Genomic DNA, 21953 nt, shown 5'->3' with positions numbered 1-21953 from the left:
TTAGTTATGTTACCAGTCTCTCCATGAACCTGTCTTGGAATGCAGAGCAAAGTCACAACCATTAAAGGTCGTGGTCACCCTTGCACATAAGGTGAAGCAACTTACTTCCCAGGTAAAGGTGAAGATCATAATTGTAGGTTGTAAAAGCACCTTGAAGGTAAAAGTGTTTATTACTATGAAAATTCCTTTTAAACTGCTATAATAGCATATGCCACATCAGCTAAACACAGAACCTTATAACTAACTTGGCTATGGAACTACGTCTTTTGTCCACCCCCCCACCCCGCCCCCGCCATCCCACCCGCCCCCAACTATTTGAAAATACCTCCCACTCCACTGGCAGGCATGCCCAGGGCCCTAGAGAAACTACCAGGGCAGTTTTGTGAAACCAGCCACCCCTGGATTCACTTGGATCTTCCTCTGTCAACACCTTTGTTTCTGTTCCTCTGATACAGACATACAATTACTAAATATTATTGCTTGCTAATAACTATAATTATTACAAGGACTACCCGAGATGGAAGAGCAGAGAAAACGAATTTTCACATGAATTGCTGAGCTGAACGGTCTGTATTTCATAAAGTTTGAACCCCCAGCATTAACTCGGGGCGCACAAGCTGGGGTCAGGAAACTCAAAGCTGGAGGAGGCTTGATCACCCACCGGAGAGCTGGCGCCCAGTCCAGCGTTTCGGGAACTGAGTAGCAAAATCCTCCAGGTCTCCTAGAGAGGACCCGGAAGCGCAGCACAGTCCCGGAAGGCGAGGTGCTGACACACTTCCGGCCTTTGTGACTCATTGTGTCTGTGTCGAGGCGTCGGCAGGGCCTAGGTGCTTCTGCAGCGCCCTTCGGCCGGCCTGAGCCCCAGAGTCAGCTCCCCTTTCTCTCCCAGCGCCCCAAGGCCGCTCCCGGGGCTCACGGTGAGACTTGGGCCGGCCTCTGTGGAGGGCGGGCGGGGCCACAGGAGGGGTGTGCGTGAGGGTGGGCTCTGTAGCTGCGGCCCGGGGTCCCCTTCAGGCAGCCAGGCTAGACTATAGAGAGCCTGTTCTCTCTCCAGGTTCGGCTATAGGAAGTGCCGTCCCCTCTGGAGACGTCCCCCTCCCCACCCCCACGCTCCCCCCAACCCCGGGTCCAGGCGGGGAGGGGGCGAGGGTCTAGTGGCCAGGGGTGCTCCGGGACTGGGGAGAAGCCGGCTGCCCTTTCCGGGCCCCTCGCCCACGGTGTCGACATCGTCGTTTGACGTTTCTGAGAACAGGGTCGCGAGCGAGCCCACGTCCCCAGTCTCTGATTTTTCTGCTTCCCATTTGTCGCCATTTGCCTTGATTCCAGTGAGATTTTTTTTTTTTTTTCAGGGTCCTTTAGGACCTTGAGGTGAAAGATGGGGAAGGCCGAGAAATGGGCATGTTTTGAAGCGCAGCATACATATTTCCAGATCACTGTTTCTCCTCACTCCACCGCAACCCTGAACGGGGACTAAAGAGTTAGCTGAAGCTTAGAGTGGATCAAGAAGTGATTCAGATCTAGCAGAGATTGTATACATCCCACTCTCTTTCTGCTTTATGGGATATTTTGAAGGCTTTAGGAATCTATCTAATCTGTCAGGAAGATTAGATGGATTTTTTTCGGTTCTGAGTAGCTACTCTGCTTGACTTGGCGTGGGTGAGAGTGAGGAGAATTTGTGGAAATTGGCACCGCGTCATTAGGGGGCTGATTGCCTGAGTGACCTTGGATAAGACATTTTGTCAACTGTCAGTTTTGTCATTAATAACATTAACTAGGCTTTCTCAAAAGGCCCTTCCAATTTTGAAATTCGATTTTGTCAGTGTATTGAATAATTGAAAATTCTGCTACAATTTACCCTAACAGTGCCCCCTCCCCTCCCCGCAGTGCCTCCAGTAAACAATAAGATACTTTCATTATAGAGTGTGGCTGCTACATGGCCTGGGACCAAAGAAAGCATTTATTGTACAGGCCAGTGCTCCGCGGATTTGGAGGTGGTCAATAAATACGCATTAAGTTGAATTGTTGAGAATTCACTGTAACCCGATCAACAAAGCACCGTTACTATATATACTGTCCAAATGAATAGCTTTATTACATAGGGAACCATAAGGACAATTTGCCCCCAGAATGCTTCTCCAAATTGTATTGTCTCTGAATTACTGTGCAATATACTTGTTCGTTATTTCAGGCAGTTTCCACCAACTTTTTTTTTTAAGATATTTATTTGTTTATTTATTTTTAGAGAGAGGGTAAGGGAGAGAGAGAAACATCAGATGTGTGAGATATACATCGATTGGATGCTTCACGCACCGCTGACTGGGGACGTGGTCTGCAACCCAGGCATGTGTCCTGGCTGGGAACTGAACCAGTGACCTTTCTGTTGGTAGGCTGGTGCTCAGTCTACTGAGCCACACCAGCCAGAGCTTCACCAACCTTAAAATACAAACAGGGAAGCTAGCTAATTAATGCTATAGTAATTTGCTTATTCTCCACTTGATCTAAGCACTTAAATTTTTTCTACTTTATATTGCATCTAAATACACACTATTAAGTCTTAATGTTTCTTTTTGAGGTAGTATCGATATTCTTTGTGTAGCTGTCTTTTAAAGGTACCTTTAAAAAAAATATTTTAAAACAGTTTATAGCACTGTTCAAAAATGAGAGGGAGCAGTTTGTTTAAACTTTGAAGACTACACCCTGGAAAAAATAGTGGCCTGTTTAGAAAATAGCCTTCGGAATAAAGTGAGCTTGTAACTAACTCCAAGCCCTGCTTGTAAGAAAATCGTTTGTATTTATCCGTGGTGAGAACTGGTTGCTGGGGGTAATCTTATCTAAATCGGATAGAATGTCAGAATGTTTTTCAGCTCAGAGGGACCCCAGAGGTGGTATTCTCTTCCCAGTTCCTTCCTTCCCCCAATTTGACAGATAAGGCTACTGAGTGCCAGAGAAGTTAAATACAAGAGGGGGACCCCCCCCCAAAAATGGAATTTATTTATAAAAAATTGTGTATTTATTACATGTTTAAACTTTGGTCACTTTCAGAGTACTCTCCATTTGATGCAGTACACCTATTGAGACGTTTTTTCCACTGCTCAAAACGGTTTTTGAACTCATCGCTTTTGATACGTTTAGTGCTTCTGCCGTTTTTTGTTTCACCTCTTCTACATTTGCAGACTTTTTCCCTTTGAGGACTTTTTTCATTAGGGAAACAAAAAAAAAGTGGTTCTGGGTGAGATCACGTGAATAGGGAGGTTGGGGTATGGGGTGGGGAGGTCATGCCATTTTTGGTTAAAAACTGTTGAACACGCTGCACATGGTGGGCAGGTATGCTGATAAATCACCCATCATGAAATGGGCAAATGCATTGAAAGAGTCTTCAAAAAAATTTCACTGAAACTGAACGCAGCCTCTCACAACAGCAGCTGGCACACTGACTGATACAGGTGGGTTCCCAGAACACACATAGGAGAGGAAGCCTTTACTACAAGGGGCCTGCCCTCCAGAGATAATTTCAGGGTTTTTTTGGTTCCTCCGTGGTAACTCAGGGATGTGTGACTTATTTGTGAGACACTAGAATTCAAGTGTTCCAACCTGTGCTGTTTTCATTATGGCAGGATTTCTCCCGTTGCTTTATCTTTTAAGTAGGCTGAAAATGGGAACATAACAAGTTACACCTCTTAAGTTTTCTTTTTAATTAAAAAATTAAAATGCTTCTCTAGTGGCTACTAAATGCCAGACACTTAAGTGCTTTATATGTGTTGACTTATTTCTCACACAACTCTCTGTGGCAAATGCTCTTTTTCACTTCCACTATACAAGTGAGGAAACATGCATAGAGAGATTAATTTGCTTAAAATCATCTACTGGTAAGTGGTAGAGCAGCTTCATGAAACTCTTCCAAGCAGCCAATTTGAGGGCAATACTGAATGCTGCATGAATGGGCAAAAAAATAGTTAACATCATCAGGTATTTTTTTGTTAAAACTAATGCTTGCAAGGAATCATACTAAGTGGTCCAGTAGGTGCAAAGAAGCATATCCTTAACACTAGTCTGATTGAGAAGGGAGGGCATGAAAAAATCACAGAAAAAGAAACAGCATAAGAACGTCATAGCACATGGGTGCAGACCATTGGGGCTGTGTGTCCCCTCAAAAAAACTGCGTGCTCACATTATCTGGGAAAAGTAAAATAAAACCCAGCCCTTCCACTGCTGTTGTGACTTTTCTCTTGCCCAGAGCAGGAGTCGAGAAATAGGGGAAGGAGGAGAGGGACTGTTGAAATGGGGGGAAGAGGGATGTGCCCGTGCCCTCATTCCTGTCTCTTAGATCGCACTTCCTCTTCAGAGGTTCTTACTAAGTTCCACTGACCCAAAGAGTATCCTACTCAAAACTCTGGCCTAGGTGTGGGCACAAATCAAAATTCCATTCCTTCCTTCTCCTTAATACAGCTAAGATAGGATAGAATTTTCAAGAAAAAAGATTTCTGATGTTAGGCTAGTTACTGCACTAGTTCTGCTTCTTACCCTGTTTGAACACTGTACCTGGTTAATTTTACAATAAGTAATTCCCACTTGTATCTTCTGCTGTGTCTCCTTAGTTGCACAGCTCTCTTAATGAAAACAGTGGATGTTAGATGAGCCCCATCCCTGAGTGATCATCCTTCATAGGCCTTCCTCTTAGAATCTGTACGTGCGCAGAAGCCCTTCCTTATCCCACATGTTGGGACAGAGTGAGTTTGATATGATAGAGCTTGAACTGAGGAGTACCACGGATGTAATTTCAAATCCTGGCTCTACCGTTTAATTGCTGAGTGACCTTGGATACGTTATTTAACATCAGTAAACCTTAGTTTTGTCATTGTAAAGTGAGATGATAATTGTACCTACTTCCTATGATTGTTGTGTGAAATGCTTAAAATAATACCTTGTACATAGAAAGCACTCAATAAACATTGACTCTTACTGTTATGCCTACTAGAGGCTTCCTGAATTGAACAGTGATGAGGGACAAGTGGCATTTTAGCATAGTTCTGAAGGGTAAACAGGCATTATGTATGATGTAAGAAGAGGATGACAATCAAGGTATATTTAGGGAATGCTGAATAAACTCATTTTACCGGACAGAAAAGATTCATGCAGGGGAGGGGGAGAAATTGTTGGGAAGTGAACCTTAAGGGGAAAGTGGGACCAGGCACTGGAGGTTGTTGACTGCAAGGCTATAGAGTTTTAGGAAAAATCTGAAAGTAAGGTAGGAGAGTGGGGGGAGCATGGGGAGAAAATTAGGGAAACAAAGAGAGGAAGCTGGAGTTCATCAAACTGGATTGAAAAAGTAAGTATGAACAAAGAATTACTTTTCCCTGGTGCTTGGAGAATGAAGGCATGTAAGAAGAGAGGAGTCAAGGAAGGTTAGATTCTGAGCCTGAGTGATTAAGATATTATTAGTAGAGTATCTGATCACTAATTGACACTAAAGGTAATAAGATGGCAGGGAGAGCTGTCATAGTTTGAGTACTTCTTATTTCTTCTATTCAGCCTAACAGAATTAAACTGCCAGGTACTCCAGGAGGTAAGTACAAATAATACAACAGTCCCTGTTTTTGAGGAGCTTAAAATTTAGCTGGGAGGTGGAGATAGGAACTGCAACCCAAATAATGATAATACAAGGAGAGTGTAAGTGCCTTAATTTAGGAACAGAGAAAGTACTAAGGGTGTTCAAAGGAGGAAGATAACCTTAATTAATATGGAATGTCAGGGAAATTATTCATCTTGAAAAGTGAGTAAAAATCTGACCATTAAGGAACATTAATGGGCCAGACAGGCTGAAATACAAGGGATCACTACTAAGAAAAGTAGTAGGAGGTAAGAATGGAAAAATAGAGTGTGGTGTACTGTTTGAATGTTAAATTGGTAGATAGCAAGGATTCTGTGGCAGTAATTGAGGGGAAGGAAGGAATGACCAGAAGCATACTTTGGCAGTACTATATTGGTCTTGGCATGTTATTCGTATTGGAACGGGGAAATTGAAGCTAGAGGAACTGTGTGGGGAGGTGACACTAGACTAGACAGGAGATGTGGAGATTGAATTAGGGTGGTGGAAAGTAATTGTGGGAGACATAGCAGTAAAAGATAGTCTTTCTTTGGACTTTTCGCAATAAAGAAACTAAGGCTTATAGTAATTAATTAGCCTCTACTTGGGTTAAGCTAGTCAAAGGGATGATCTCCTGGACTTCCCACTTGCTGCCTCTTCCAGTAGAGATCTTGACTATTCTGATGCCCCAGATCCAAGGGACCTCTTCCTAGAAGCTGCCTTGTTAATACATCAGTTAAGTTACTTCTCAGGGCTTCTGTAGCACTCCTGTTGAAACCCCCTTAGAACAGTTGGCACATTCCACTTTGTACTGTAATTTGTGTAAAAACAGGAATCATGATTCTCATCTATTTATTCCCCTCAGTCTAGCAGGACACCTTGCATATTATGGATATGCAGAAATGTTTAGGAAATTGAATAATTGTAGCTATAAGGACTTTATTGGAAAAACTGCTCTGAGGTTGAAAAAATATTTACCTCAGCAAGGAGGGCAGAGTACAGAAGAGGTCTGAAGGAATCGAAAGGAAGGGCTAGAATATGGTTTGCAATAGGACTTTTTACCAGTTTAATGTCATTGTAGAAATGACTTAATTGCCCCATTTAAGGATTTCTGGTTTTCATTAAGACAAAAAAAAAAAGGGAGGGATGGAAAACCAATCCTTTGATCTCAGATTAAAATCATACTCTTTGTGATTAAATCCACAAACTAAGTCATCTCCAAACTTTTATGGTCACACATTCCTATCAATTAAAAACTAAAAATTACATACATGTACTGTTCTATTTAGTATAATAAAATAATATATTGTGCTATTTAAAAGTAATTTTTTTGCTTTAAATGTACACTATCCCTTTGCCACCAAAATTAATGATTTTTTTTTTGTGAGAGCCATGTAATTAAAAATGCTTTGCTAGTTTAAAACTGTTGGCTTAACTCCATGTGATACAGCAATTAGATGCAATGTCTCTACAACTTGAATTTGATGCTTAATATTGATAGTTGTAAAGGTGAAAAAGAAACTTCAGAAAGATTTGTCAAGTCAGATGGGAGAAACACATTGTCAACCGACTCTGTTCAGTAGTTTGCCCACCAACCTTGCTAAATTTTTGTTGTTGAAGTTCACCTTTCCATTTTCCATGACTTTAAGTCAATCGCCTGTTCTTACAAACTAATCAAAAGATTTTTAATATTCTCAACTAACAGGCTTAAGACCCACTAAAATTTCTCATCTGGGAGATTTTTAAACAAACGAGAAAATATTTTGAAGTTTTTAAAATGTGTAGATAATAAGGATAATTAGTCATTTTTGGCAGTTAAAGTTACATAATAGTATATATGTCCCAGCGTATATCTGTTACAATAGTTCTTTCCTTGCACCCTTTTTTTTTAAAGCAGCTACTTTCTCACTGTTTGACTCCTCTTTTGATTTAGATTGACTTTGGATTTTACCTCCTAACCTGACTAATACCTTGCTCTAGATAGAAACTTCAGGTTTACCATTCTTATTCATGAGTGTTTGTGTCATTAGTATTTCCTGTAATTGTAGTTTCTCTGTAAGAATCCCTAAAGCCACTTTTTTTAGATACAATCGATATATAACATACTAGTTTCAGATGTACAACATAATGATTCAATATTTGTATATATTGCGGAATGACCACCACAGTAAGTCTAGTTAACATCTGTCACCATGGTTAAAGAAAATTTTTCTTGTGCTGAGGATTTTTAAGATCTGCTCTCAGCAACTTTCAAATATGCAATACAGTCTTAGTAACTGAAGTCTCCATGCTGTATATTACATCCCCAGGACTTAATTTATAAACAGAAGTTTGTACCATTTGACCCCTTCACCCACTTCACCCACTCCACAAGTCTCCATGCTCGCCTTTTTTAATACCTCCTTAACTTTTATTTATTAATTTTTTAAGTTATATTTTATTGATTATGCTGTAATGGTTGTTCCGATTTTTGCCCCTTTGTCCCCCTCCACCCAGCACCCCCCACTCCCTCACACAATCCCCCACACCGCTGTTCGTGTCCATGGGTCATGCATATAAGTTCCTTGGCTACTCCATTTCCTATGCTGTACTCTACCTCCCTGTGGCTATTCTGTAACTACTTGTTTGTACTTCTTAATCCCCTCCTCTAAGGCCCCCTCCCATCTGGCAACCATCAAAACACTCTCCATATCAATGATTCTGTCTCTGTTCTTGTTTCCTTAGTTTGTTTTTTATATTCAATTGTTGATATTATATTTTTTGACATTTTATTGTTCCTAGTTTTGATCTTTTTCTCTTCAATAAGTCCCTTGAACATTCATATAATAGTGGTTTGATGATAATGAACTTTAGTATTTTCTTTCTGAGAAGCTCCTTATATGCCCTTTGATTCTACATGAAAGCTTTGCTAAGTAGAGCAATTTTGGGTGTAGGTCCCTGCTTTTCATGACTTTAAATATTTCATGCCAATCCCATCTAGCCTGCAAAGTTTCTTTAGAGAAATTAGCTGACAGTCTAAGGGGAACTCTGTTGTAGGTAACTAATATTTTTTCTTGCTGCTTTTAAGATTCTTGCTTTGTCTTTACCCTTTGGCATTTTAATTATGATGTGTCTTGGAGTGGGCCTCTGCATCCCATCTGGTTTGGGACTCTCTGTGCTTCCTGAACTTGCATGTCTATTTACTTCACCAAATTAGGGAAGTTTTCCTTCATTATTTTTTCAAATAGATTTCCAATTTCTTGCTCTTTCTCTTCCCCTTCTGACACCTCTATGATGCAAATATTGGACCTCTTGAAGTTGTCCCAGAGGCTTCTTACACTACCCTCATTGTTTTGGATTCTTTTTTCTTCTTGTTCGAATTGGTTGTGTTTTGCCTCGTTATGTTCCATATCATTGATTTGGTTTGATTTCTCAGCTTCATCCTCTCTACTATTGTTTCCCTGTAAATTGTTCTTTATTTCAATTAGTGTATCCTTAATTTCTGATTGGATCTTTTTTATGCTGTTGAGGTCCTCACTAAGTTCCTTGAGCATCCTTATAACCAGTGGTTTGAACTCTTATCAGATAGATTGTTTATCTCCATTCTGTTTAGTCCTTTACTGGAGTTTTGATCTGTTCTTTTCATTTGGGCCCTGTTTCTTTGTCTCCTCATTTTGGCAGTCTCTTTGTGTTTGTTTCTATGTATTAGGGAGAGCTGCTTTGACTCTGTGCCTTGGTAGTGTGGCCTAATGGAGTAGGTATCCTGTAGGGTCCAGCAGCAGAGCCTCCCCCATCACCCAAGCTGGGTACTCGAGTTGCACCCTTTGTGTGGGCTGAGTATCTCCTCCCCTTGTAGTTGAGCCTTGGTTGTTGGCAGATCAATGAGAGGGATTTACCCAGGCCAATCAGCTGCAAGGCTTGGCTGTGACCACTGATCACCAACCTCTGCCCTCTGTGGAGGATCATCTGTGCAGGAGCAGGGTGGTGGTGCTCCAGAGTGGTCTGTAGCTGTCCACTGGGTGCACTGGCCTTGCGGTTTCCTAGGTAGTACAGGCCAAAGTCAGCCCCCTACCTCTGTTTTGCCTGGGGCCACACTGCCTGAGCTATAAAGCAATCTGAGATGGCTGGTATTTGTGCTGAGCTTGGAGATTCCCAGGCAAAGCCAAGCTGTGAATCTAGGCTGGCTGCTGCTATTGGGCTCACTGAGGCCAGCTTTTGCTTGTTTGAGAGGTTTTAGAAAGGTTTGCAGCATGAGCCAATACCAGCCATACATATGTTGGGTGGGCCTATTAGCTGGATGGGGCAGAGTCTCTGGGGATCGTGAAGGGAAGGTTGAACAGTGTTAGCCAGGTTGATGGAGTCTCAGATATGACACCAGCTTTCTGGCTCTGTAGGGGGAGGATTTAGAAAAGGGGCAATGGCCTCTGCTCTCCTTGATGCCAGACACTTCAGTTTCTGCCATTATGCCACTGGTGCCTTTTAAGCTCCTACCCCAGTACTGGAGCTCAGAGGGAATGAGTCTTAAGTAAGTGAGTCCGTGTGTGGGTTCTTTAAGAGGAACTGCTTGGGGCTTCAGAAGTTTCTTCCACTGACTCAATCCCCACTGGTATTTGCAGCCAGAAGTTGTGGGGACTTACCTTCCTGGCACTGGAACCCAGGGCTGGGGGCCTTGGTGTGAGACTCCTCACTCCCGATATATCCCTCCCAAATTTTTATCCACCACATGTGGGTTTGGGATCAGCCTGTTCTGTGCCTGTGCCCCTCCTCCCAATCTGGATGGATGTAGTTTCTTTAATTCCATAGTTGTCGGACTTCCATCCAACTTGATTTTTGATGGTTCTGAGTGATGGTTGTTCTATATTTTAGTTGTAATTTTGATGTGATTGTGCGAAGAGGTGGGCCATGTTTGCCTGTGCTGCCATCTTGACCAGAAGTCCTCTCCATGTATGTGTCTTTTAAGCTACATAAAATAATTCATTATTCCACAAACTGGTCTCAGATAAATCAGAAAACATCAAATACCTAAAAGTGAACACATGAATGAAGGCACCTTGGCAGCCCTCCGTAGAGGGAGAGGCAGCTACTACTCTTCCCTTTAGACTGACCACAGTACCCATAAAAATAATAAAAATAGCTAGATGGTAGATTAGCAAATCCAGGGCTTCATATTTGGTATAAATTTTGACTCCGCTGGGTAGGTAGCCATCTGCTGCTGAGCAAATTACCTAAATTATCTAAGCTTCAGTCATGTTACCTGTAAAGTGGTGCTATCATTTGTACCTGTCTCTAGGGTCGTAGGATGAAATAATATTGTTTGTGTACTGCTTAAAGTCTCTTTGCCTGTGCCCTGCTGACATTCAGCTCTCACCAGGTTAAGTACTGTAAAGGCTGTCATAACCTGCTGTCCTCCTGAAGGTAAGGTGCTCAAAATCAGGCAAACATGCTGAGGGTGGAATTTGCCCATTAGAGGCAAACTTTAATGTATAAAATGACAGTGTGGCTCTGGAGGGGATTTTTTCCCTTTACTATTCAGAGGCATTCTTAGTGCCTTGATATATAATTTTGTATAAGTGTTGGCAGCATAGGTCACTTTTCATAAAGGTAATTATAACTTTTTTTAATATTTCAGGAATAGTACGGAAACAGATATCAGAAACATCTCCTAGGACACAAAGGAAAGCACAGGCCCTATTTGGATCAAGTCAGTTCCCTGACCCTGAATGATGACTGCTGAATCAAGGGAAGCTACTGGTCTGTCCCCACAGGCTGCCCAGGAGAAGGATGGTATCGTAATAGTGAAGGTAGAAGAGGAAGATGAGGAAGAGCACATGTGGGGGCAGGATTCCAGCCTGCAGGAGACTCCTCCTCCCGACCCAGAGATCTTCCGCCAACGTTTCAGGCACTTCTGTTATCAGAACACTTTTGGGCCTCGAGAGGCTCTGAGTCGACTGAAGGAACTTTGTCATCAGTGGCTACGACCAGAGATAAACACCAAGGAGCAGATCCTGGAGCTGCTGGTGTTGGAGCAGTTCCTTTCCATCCTGCCCAAGGAGCTTCAAGTCTGGCTACAGGAATACCGTCCTGATAGTGGGGAAGAGGCCGTAACCCTCCTGGAAGATTTGGAGCTTGATTTATCAGGACAGCAGGTGAGAGGGGTGAAATTTATGTGTGAATAGCACACAGACTTTGAAACTGGAGCAAATAGAAAGTTACTGATTTAAAACTAGTATTAGTAGTCTTAGTATTAGACTAGTATTAGTAGTATAAGTATTAATATATAAGCTACTACTTATATAATATTAGCTATATCTGTTCATGTATGTTATATATGCATATACGAGGACTGTCTGGAAAAAGTCCAGCCATTGTTAATAACGAGAATGGTTTGCACGACATTGATGTAACCTGGCAGCCAAGGAAAGTGGACTAAGAATATACATGCATGAACAATGATGACTTCTGTGTACTAGTCAGTAGATGCCATTGAGTGATCATATGTACTGGGTGGCCATCACATTCAAAGTTACTGAGCAAGTAGATCAACAAATCTGCATCAAATTTTGTGTTAGGTTTGAACATTACTCCATGGAAACCATTAGGGTGATTCAGAAGGCCGCAGCTATGGGCAGCTGGTGATTGGCAGCCTCACCGCTCATGCATCCCATCTCGTGCAGTTTGTTTGCAAAACATCAAATCACCCAGGTGACTCAGCCCCCCTATAGCCCAGATTTGGCGCCCTGTGACTTCTGGCTTTTCCCAAAACTAAAATCACCTTTGAAGGGAAAGAAATTTCAGACCCATCAGTGAGATTGAGGAAAATAGGATGGAGCAACTGATGGCGATTGGGAGAACTGTGAGGTCCCATGGTGCCTGCTTTGAAGGGGACTTAGGCATCACTGTCCTGTGTACAGTGTTTCTTGTATCTTGTATCTTCTTCAGTAAATACCTGTTTTTCATATTACATGGCTGGATCCCTTCTGGACAAGACTCATAATGTTTATATATATAAAATAACTAATATATAAGCTACTACCAGTATAAGCTAGTTATTAGTAGTCTGTAGTGGTTATTCTCCCTGCTTTGTTTGGAAATTAAAAAGTATTCTGGCCTTTTTTCCCCTGCATCCTGGTATACTTTTGTTCTTTTCTGTTTATTTAAAGTCCTCATTAAAAAGTTACATATTCACAAGCCCAACCTGTTTGTTCTCAGGTCCCAGGTCAAGTTCATGGACCTGAGATGCTTGCAAGGGGGATGGTGCCTCTGGATCCTATACAGGAGTCCTCAAGCTTTGACCTTCATCATGAGGCCACCCAGTCCCATTTCAAGCATTCATCTCGGAAACCCCGTCTCTTACAGTCACGGGGTAAGAAGCAAGGTTTGTTGTGGGGAGAAGAAGCAAACTGTTCAGGATGGGTGTGCCCTCTCTGTGTTGCTAAGTGCCTGTAATAAAGAAGGATGCTTGTTTTTATCATTATACATTATTGTCATTGCTAAATATTAGGGGAAATATAATTTACAGACCAGTCTCAGAAGTTAAACGTATTATTAAGGAAGTACATGAAATGTGCATAATGAACTTGGATGGATATTACATTGTTTATTGAATTGTTAGCATTCTGGATATCTAAATAGATTTTTCTTTTTACAGGAAAGTGCTGGGAAGAGAATATACTTTCAGCCTGGATTTTTGAAACACTGTAGTACATCATAAATGACTTTATAGAGAGTCAGTTTTAAAGTTTATTTCATTTAAAATATATAAAAATGTTGTATACCATCACTCTTTTTCCAGGTTACTTTCAAAATTTTCAAACAGTGCAAAAGGATGGGAAAATGTTGTTTTTGGTGGAGGGACATGAGGAAAGCATTATTTCAGGGTCATATAAATAAAAATCAGTTTAATTATTAGAGCTTAAGGAAGCATTATCTTCTATGCATTCTGGAGCATAGCTAGCATTCATATGCTGGAGAAATCCATATAGATCAGTACACTGTGATATTTAACACACCACTGTCCACACAGCCCCAGTTATGCCCTTCCAAGGTATATAAGGTCTCCACACTCCACAAGAGTTAAAGTCGGGAAATTACAGAGAGTGTTCATGGTTTTAAGTTCCAGGTTAGATCTTCGGGTTATCAAAATAACAATTTTAGAGACCCTGGTATATACAGTTGTTAACTTAGCAAATAGTGCTTTAACAAATTGAGGCATATGCATTTATTCTCATTTCCTCTTTGTGTTATACATCTTCTAGAGTGTTTCCTAACAAGTAGAAAGTTAAAGTCCTAGGTACTTAATCTTTTCATACATTTGATTTATCTTATTATTGTACTGTCTGAAATAGTTACAAGTTGAGTAATTCAGTTTCACATTCATTTCTCTAATATTACTTGGCAAGGGAGGATTTTAGTTTTGCAGTTTAAATTTTTCTAATTGTTGTTTCCTATTGCAGTTAGTGTGGTTATGCAATATAGATATCTTTTATTAGATGAGTGTCATATACTTTTATACACTTATAAATGTCTCATTAACATTTGGACCATGTATATACATTTCATCAAAAACTGGATACACAGAGAAAGGGAGAAAAGTAGAGGGACAGAAAGTGGCAAAACTTACCCAGAATTAGGAAGACCCCCTTCCTACCTTTGTTTCCAGATATGACTACTAAAGATTTTTAAAACTATGTTGCATTTTTTTACAAATGGGTTTTTTAAAAAATTTGTATGTATTGATTTTAGAGAAAGTAGGGGAGAGAGAGACATCAATATTTGTTCCACTTATTTATGCATTCACTGCTTGAGTCTTGTATGTGCCCTGAACAGGGATTGAACCTACAACCTTGGCATATTGGGACAATGTTCTAACCAACTGAGCTACCTGGCCAGGGCCTAAATGGGATTCTGATGTCCTGTTACTTGTTCCTTGGATTGGAGAAAATGACATTTTTGAGCCAGGCTTGAATCTTGGGCTGAATTACCTACTTTTGTAGCTGAGAGTAGGAACCTGGGTTCTAGATCTGACTGCTATTCTTAACTGTATGACTTTAGACAAGGTACTTATCCTTCAGCACCTCAGTTACCTATTCTTTAAAACAGAGCGGTTAGACCAAATAATTTTATAGATCCTTTTATAAAGACTCCTTGTCCTGACTAAGAAGAGAAATTTTGGGAAGCAGAGGTCATGCTTTTTCTTTAATTCTCTCTAGTCACCTATTTTGTAGTTGAACATTAAACATTCTGATGCAGAAAAAAGAATTCCCCTGGGCCCTTCTTAGAGGGGAGGCCAAGAGCAGAGCTGGTTTGACTCACACTCCTTTCTTCCCCCTCAGCTCTTCCTGCCACCCACGTTCCTGCCCCTCATCATGAGGAGAATCCCAGAGACCAGGCAATGGCATCTGCACTATTCACAGCAGATTCCCAGGTGAGCGGTGGGTCCCTCTGCCCTATTGAGTCCCTCATATCTGCCTCTCTTCCTGGAGGTCTTTTAACAGTCTTCACTCAGGACACTCAGCTCTTGATGTCCCTGCCCACAGAGTAACTCCACCCACCCCTCAATCCAGAGCCTGGCATGGTTACCTCTTCTTTCCCAACACCCTGTAGGTTTGTAATCGCCTCTATCCCTAACTCCAGGTTTGGGCAATGGGTTTGTCCCTGAGCTTTCGAGGAACTGAGTGTGGGGATCTCATATTATTTCAGGCAATGGTGAAGATTGAGGACATGGCCGTGTCCCTTATCCTGGAGGAATGGGGATGTCAGAACCTGGCTCGGAGGAATCTCAATAGGGACAACAGGCAGGAGAATTATGGGAACGTGTTTTCCCAGGGTAAGACTGATGCAGGATCATTGTCTGATAAGATTGTTTTGCCTCTTTTTGTTAGCTGTGGGTCTCTGATGTGTTCAATTGAATGTTGACAAGGATTTAGAGACTACTGAGCCCCTTTCTTTAGACGAAATAGAGAATGAGAACATTTGGTTCATTTATGTCCAAAAGCCTGGTACTGTGACTCCCTGATTACAAGTGGATTTTTTTTTTAAAAAGATTTTATTTACTTATTATTTTTAGAGAGAAAGAAAGGAAGGGCGAAAGATGGAGAGAAACGCTGATGTGCATTGATCAGTTGCCTCTCACATGCCCCCCAACTGGGGACATGGCCAACAACCCAGGCATGTGCCATGACCAGGAACTGAACTGGTGACCTTTTGGTTTATAGGCAGTCACTCAATCCACTGAGCCACATCAGCAGGGCAGATTTTTTTTTTTAAATCACCTATAGGTAGTTTTTACTGTTTGAAATCAGAAGTACTCTTGTATTCTGAGTCCTCATCTCTTCCACTACTCTGTTCCCTGGGAGAATTCTGCTCTCTTCCCCGTGGGTTACAATTAGGTGCCTCTATTAGGGGAGTATCTGTATTTTCTAATGTAGAGAGGCAAGTGGTTCTACTCCTAACCTGGGACCATGTTCCTAAACATACCAAACAAGCATCCTTCTGTGGGCTTTTTCTGTCTTTCACCCAGCGGGCACTGCTCTATGACAGCTTTGCATAATTCCATGAACTTGCACCTATACCTCCCTTGTAATTAGGATTCCCAATTTTCAAACCTAATAGTAATCTTTGAAGATCTTTGGTTCTGGATGCATAGTAGGTACAAAGAAGTTCTAAGAAGCATCAACCAGATAAGACAAAGACATAGTTGACAAACATTCCCATTTGTCTCTGCTAGGTCTCATCTCCTGAGAAACAGTACTGCAAAGGAGCTCTCAAATAAATGCTGTCACACGAAAGTCCACAGTGAGGCTTCTGCCTGGGGAGTACAGAGGGGGAATAAATGAAGGGGAATTTCATAAAGAAAGGATGTTACTAAAGAAACCTCAAATTTTGCTTGGAACCATAGGGATAACTGGGATTTATGGTTGCTTGATAGTTACTCTTTGGATTAGTTGAAGATTAAGCCAAAGAATTGATCCATGTTTATGAGCTGGGTATTACCTATTCCAAGATAACTTTTTTTAAAAAATTGGGTTCAATCTGGGAACTGTCCATGTAGTCAAGGACCTTGTCTTGGAATTCAGAAGTAGACCAATCTCTTCATTACAGTTGGTTTAGTATTTATGGCAATTTCATCACTGAAGTCAGGGGTTAAATATTATCCAGCTCCCTCAGGAGTTGCATGCATTCAAGGGCCCATCTGGGATACTGTGGACCCTCTTGGGCAAGTTTCTTAAGGCCAAATAAAGAATAGAGTTGGGATATTTGGGGGGTTTTCCTAGGCATATATGAACATATATAAAAAATGTTTACTGAACAATTTTTTATCTCACCTTAAAACAAAGTGAATATAGCAGTCTACAATAAAAACATTCCAGTGTTTTAATATGCCATCTCTGGAATTATTTTCATTTTCTTTTCTATTCTCAGTTGTCTTTGGGTAAAGGTTTTAATTATGTTTACTAATGCCCCAACCAACTTCTTCACTCTCATTTCTATTACTTGATCACTGTCAGCTCTATGTTGCTCTCCCTGGTGGAGAGCAATTATTCTGAAGGTCCATATAACCTGCCAAGTTCAGAGCTCCTTGTTTTGCCCATTAACCATCTCATTGTTGATAAAAAATTTCACAGAATGGAGGCATTTTTGCCTTTCCTTTACTAATGATATTCCTTTATTTCTGCTAATACCACTTACCATTTTCTAGGGAAGATCTTCCATTCTCTTTTTAAGTTCAAATGCATATATAAGAAACAGAACATGATTTCTTTTTTTTATGTATATTTGTTTCTTCAAGTTAATAATCAAGTAACCAAATAATAGAACTGAATTGTTACCTCTTATGTTCCTTAATTCCTCATCCCTTTCCTCCTTAACTGTTTCTGTTCTCTCTACCCATTCCCCAGTAGGTCAGTTCATTCCTGTCCTCTCTGCACATTCCTCTATTGTCCTTTACACTCTTCCTGCCCTCTCGTTTCCCAACTCCATTCCCTGTTTACTCTTTTTTTTTAATCTTATTTTTCTCCCTTTTTACCTTTGATTAATATTGTGAGGTCATTTTGCAGGCATGTAGGAACTTCCTAGAAAACAATGCCACTTGATTAACCTATAGACTCAAAAGAAAAAGGTGCTATTTGTATTTTCTATTTATTGTGTCAGGTTGTGAAAGCAGTAATGAGAATGAGCAGTCAACCTCCAAGGCTGAAATCGCAGAAGACTCAGCATCACGTGGGGAAACAAGAGGAAGAACCCAGAAAGATTTTGGAGAAAAGCGTGAACAGCAGGGCAGAACAACAGAAAGGCAGCAGAGGAATCTTGAGGAGAAAACTGGAAAAGAAAAGAAAGATTCAGGGTCAGCTATGGTCAAGGAAAAAAAACCAACCACAGGAGAGAGGGGTCCCAGGGAGAAGGGTAAAGGATTGGGAAGAAGCTTCAGTCTGAGTTCAAACTTTAACACCCCTGAAGAAGTTCCAACAGGAACGAAGTCTCATAGATGTGATGAATGTGGTAAATGCTTCACAAGGAGTTCAAGCCTTATTCGCCATAAAATCATCCACACTGGAGAAAAGCCCTATGAATGTAGTGAGTGTGGGAAAGCCTTCAGTCTGAACTCAAACCTTGTCTTGCATCAGAGAATCCACACGGGAGAGAAACCTCATGAATGTAATGAGTGTGGCAAAGCCTTCAGTCATAGTTCAAATCTCATTCTGCATCAGCGAATTCACTCTGGAGAGAAACCTTATGAATGTAATGAGTGTGGGAAAGCCTTCAGCCAGAGCTCAGACCTTACAAAACATCAGAGAATTCACACAGGGGAGAAACCCTATGAATGTAGTGAATGTGGAAAAGCTTTCAACCGAAACTCATACCTTATTTTGCATCGGCGAATTCACACCAGAGAAAAGCCCTATAAGTGCACTAAGTGCGGCAAGGCCTTTACCCGGAGCTCTACCCTCACTCTGCATCATAGAATCCATACCAGAGAGCGAGCCTCTGAGTACAGCCCAGCCTCCCTTGATGCGTTTGGAGCATTCCTGAAAAGTTGTGTGTAAAGTGAGAATTTGTCAACAAGCCATTTCCCCCTTTTGTTTCTAAAGTTATTTCAGAGATGTGTGCTCATGGAAGGGAAAAGACATCCTCAACAGATTTTTTTAAAAATCACACTTAAGGATCCTTATAGTTAGGAGTGTTCTGCCTTTGCATAGTCTGTAGGCATATTCTTCCATACAGCCCCTGTAGAGAAAAGCTAGTCATATGGATAAGCCACATGATATTTCCATAAGAGAGAAAAGCACACACAGTAAAATGTCAAGCTTTTCAGTAATGAGGATACCTTTGAGGCTCTATTTTACTCTCAGCAACCACGATATAGAATTGAAAGATTGAAATTGGCTTTGTAAAAATGATACTGTGGTTAAAAGCTGCTGCTGCAAACAAGCCCTGGTTGGCCAATATCTCGCTGTACCTTATTTCTTAAAAAAGAGACAATTAAAACAAAGACTACATTGGGACATGCTGCTCAAACTAGTTATATATACGTTAAGTTATATATATGATCACTGGTAGCCTACCAAAGCTATAGAAATCTAGGACTGTGCTGATCAGTATCAAACCAAAGATTTCTATCTCTTCCTGAAAGAGAGGGTATGTGCACCAGTCTGTAGTTCCAAAGGACTGCCACAAATGTAGATGGTTTTATCCTCATCGCTGAGATAAATTCTACTGAAATGGCAACAATGATTCAAAACATTTCTCTCCCTTCTGGAAGAAATCCCTAAAGCACTAGTTGTACTCTGAAATGCCATTTCTCTACATGGTAGCACTTGATTATATACTGTCTTTTAATCCTTCACTGTTTCATGTATTGAAGTTTTCATTACCCACCAAAAGAGATGCTTTGATTGACAAAGGATATATTTGTATCCCTGACAGCACTTGACACAGTGCTAAACACATAAGAGGCACTCATTATGCCTGACTTCTAACAGGACTTTTGCACTTCTAAAGCCCTGTGAATCATGAGCACCTGATATATGATAGCCTGGCCCAACTTTCGAAGAGGACATCCAGAGCCTGAGGTATGCTAAAGCTCCAGGGTCTTATGCTATTCTTGTCCTACTTATAAAAGAAAGGCACCAGTCACCTGCATAGACCCTTTCTAAACATGGATCAGTGAGTAAATACCATGGAATGTCAGAAAGGACTCCACTGTCGTCATCTTAAGAAAAATACAAAAACATACTAAGGCCATTTTTTGACATTTTTCTATACAAAGATATTAACCAGAATTTTCTTCAGTCAGCTACTGGACAATGTGATGATTTGAACAAGTTGTGAATCATTTGTAACTTGAAATGATACAGTTCAGACAATGTAAATTTTGTTGCTTTTCAGAAAAAGGAAAACGTAGGGAGCATTTTTTCCCCACACTTTCCAGAAGCTTCACAAAAGCATATGTTAGCTGGCCATTACTAAACATGTTAGGTGCTCTGAGAAGTTCACCAACTTGCTAAGATGTGGTTGGTTCTATCAAAGTCATACTGCATAATGCCTTTTCTCCTCATCACTAAAGACTGAGGTGAGGTTATAAAACTTGGATCATTTTTATCATCCGTGCAAGAGGATGCATTTGGCTGTCTGGAAGCTAATAACAGAATTTTCAAATACACATACAAGAGACCCACGTATGAGGGGCTACATAAGTAGTCACAAGGGATTTGGGTAGAGATGACTCTGCTCATGAGAGCATGCAAATGATTGTGGATGGCCCTGCAGGAACTTAGACACATAGAATTAGAACACATCTGAAGACTATCCCCATAACAGAAGATCCCCACATAGGAACTGAAATTGTCCATCAAAAAACAGCTAAAACTCATCATTGTTTGCTAACCAACAACTCAGACCCATGAGACAGCATGTCTTTATGGGGAGCCAGTGAGGTGGGGGTAGCTGTGGCCTCAGCCCCAGACCGTACTAAAACTCTGCACAGCAGTCATTCTTTGGCCTCTTACTTGGACCAACCATAGTTTCCCTATAGTTTCTAAGCAGTTTCATCTGTTTCCTGGGGAAACTTCAAAGAAGTCAGCTGGTGACTAGAATATTTCTATCCATTCGATAAAAGAAAAGTAGAAAATATACTCCAGAAGAGTATACCTAACGTTTTAAAGTAAAGTGAAGGTGGAAGAAATGCTTTTAGGATTTTCTTCAGAGTGAGCCACAGTGAGGGTTGCGAAAACTGCTGGTGCTTTTGAGAAAAGACTTACTGCTGGGAAGCAGCTGAAAGCAGTGAGCTGCTTTAACTTCAGGCACTGATCAAAGCACTGACTGTTTTTAAGAGGGGAGGAACTTTGGTTGGTTTCACATTGGCTTTTTTTTTTTTTTTTTTTTTTTTTTTTTTTTTGCCAGAGCTACATGTTGACATAATTCAGCCTTTTTTTTTTTTTTTTTTTAATGAAAGTTAAATATAACCTGTGCCCCCACATTATTTCTCATTTTCCTGGGACATCACACTGTATGGGATAGCCACTGCAGTTGCTTCAGATCTTCAGTAGGTGCACTCCTTGAAGCAGCTACTTGAAGATATGTTTTCTGAAAAAAACCAGACTTCAGATGTTGATTTAAACCATTTATATTGCTTTTATCAGCTGCTCAATGCAAAGTATAATTGGATCATAGTCAGAAAGGCTTACAACATCTAATTAGTGCTCAGGATAGTCATTCAGAAAGTTCTTGACTGGCTAAAGTTTGTTAACAGTTTATAGTTAACCAGTAGCATGTTAGTTGACCTAATGGAAATTTTTGAAGGTCTTTTTAAAACGATACCTTAACCTTGCCAGAAGAGAGATAAAGTTCTTCAAGCTGTGGGATATTTGTTTCTACTTTGGCCTGGCAGGCAAGGCAAAAAGGCCTGAGAACAGATCTATTGAGGCATCTTAATATGTAAGGCACTTAGTATTTTATTAAAGGTGTAAAAGTGAAACTATGCTAAATATGTACAGAGGTCAATATCTTTGTTATGTGAGACAATGCACATGGTATGTACATCAGAGAATTCATTCCAGAAGGGAACCTCTTAAATGTGATAATGTGGCAAAGCCTTTAATCACATCTCAGCCCTTAGTATCAGAAAGCTTACACTGTAAATAAACTTTATTAATATATGTGAGGAAACCTCTCATGTACAGCACTTGTTTGCTTTGGACAGAAAGTGAATTCCGCCAGTATGTTCCAATGGTAATTTCAGAAACTGCAAAGGACACTCAGTCAACTCCAGAGGATCCACAGAAGAAAAAAATGTGGGGAAATCGCAAAATGTACAACTTTTTACAAAAATTGTCAGTGTTGGGTACTTCTATATATATTTTGTATGACCTTAATGTCAGTGTCTGTGTTTTGT

The 21953-nt window shown here is 40.8% G+C and overlaps 1 protein-coding gene across 3 annotated transcripts; it reads left to right on the top strand.

The window, feature by feature from the left end:
• The first annotated feature begins 777 nt into the window (after positions 1–777).
• ZKSCAN1 (zinc finger with KRAB and SCAN domains 1) lies at positions 778–20919 on the top strand. 3 transcript variants are annotated; one of them, XM_054589828.1, is made up of 6 exons: positions 778–917; positions 11193–11709; positions 12773–12926; positions 14896–14987; positions 15263–15389; positions 17714–20919. In XM_054589828.1, exons 2-6 carry the CDS (start codon positions 11284–11286, stop codon positions 18604–18606), a joined length of 1692 nt encoding a protein of 563 aa, XP_054445803.1. In that variant the 5' UTR covers positions 778–917; positions 11193–11283; the 3' UTR covers positions 18607–20919. The 3 variants fall into 3 exon arrangements, with proteins under 3 accessions (XP_054445803.1, XP_054445801.1, XP_054445802.1); XM_054589826.1 differs by having other exon boundaries at positions 12773–12938; XM_054589827.1 differs by lacking the exon at positions 778–917 and adding an exon at positions 10447–10507 and having other exon boundaries at positions 12773–12938.
• The last annotated feature ends 1034 nt before the right edge of the window (positions 20920–21953 follow it).

The sequence above is a fragment of the Pteronotus mesoamericanus genome, unplaced genomic scaffold, assembly GCF_021234165.1.
Source record: "Pteronotus mesoamericanus isolate MK-2021 breed Mesoamerican mustached bat unplaced genomic scaffold, CSHL_Meso_final scaffold_167, whole genome shotgun sequence".
Lineage (NCBI taxonomy): Eukaryota > Metazoa > Chordata > Mammalia > Chiroptera > Mormoopidae > Pteronotus > Pteronotus mesoamericanus.
Note: the sequence above shows the minus strand (reverse complement) of the source record. Positions and strands in the feature narration are given on the sequence as shown.

Coding starts and splice junctions, on each gene's coding strand:
- ZKSCAN1 (XM_054589826.1), top strand. CDS start 11,284: ATGATGACTGCTGAATCAAGGGAAGCTACTGGTCTGTCCCCACAGGCT. Junction 12,939..14,895: donor GTCACGGGGTAAGAAGCAAG/GTTTGTTGTGGG, acceptor CTTCCCCCTCAG/CTCTTCCTGCCACCCACGTT. Junction 14,988..15,262: donor TATTCACAGCAGATTCCCAG/GTGAGCGGTGGG, acceptor ATATTATTTCAG/GCAATGGTGAAGATTGAGGA.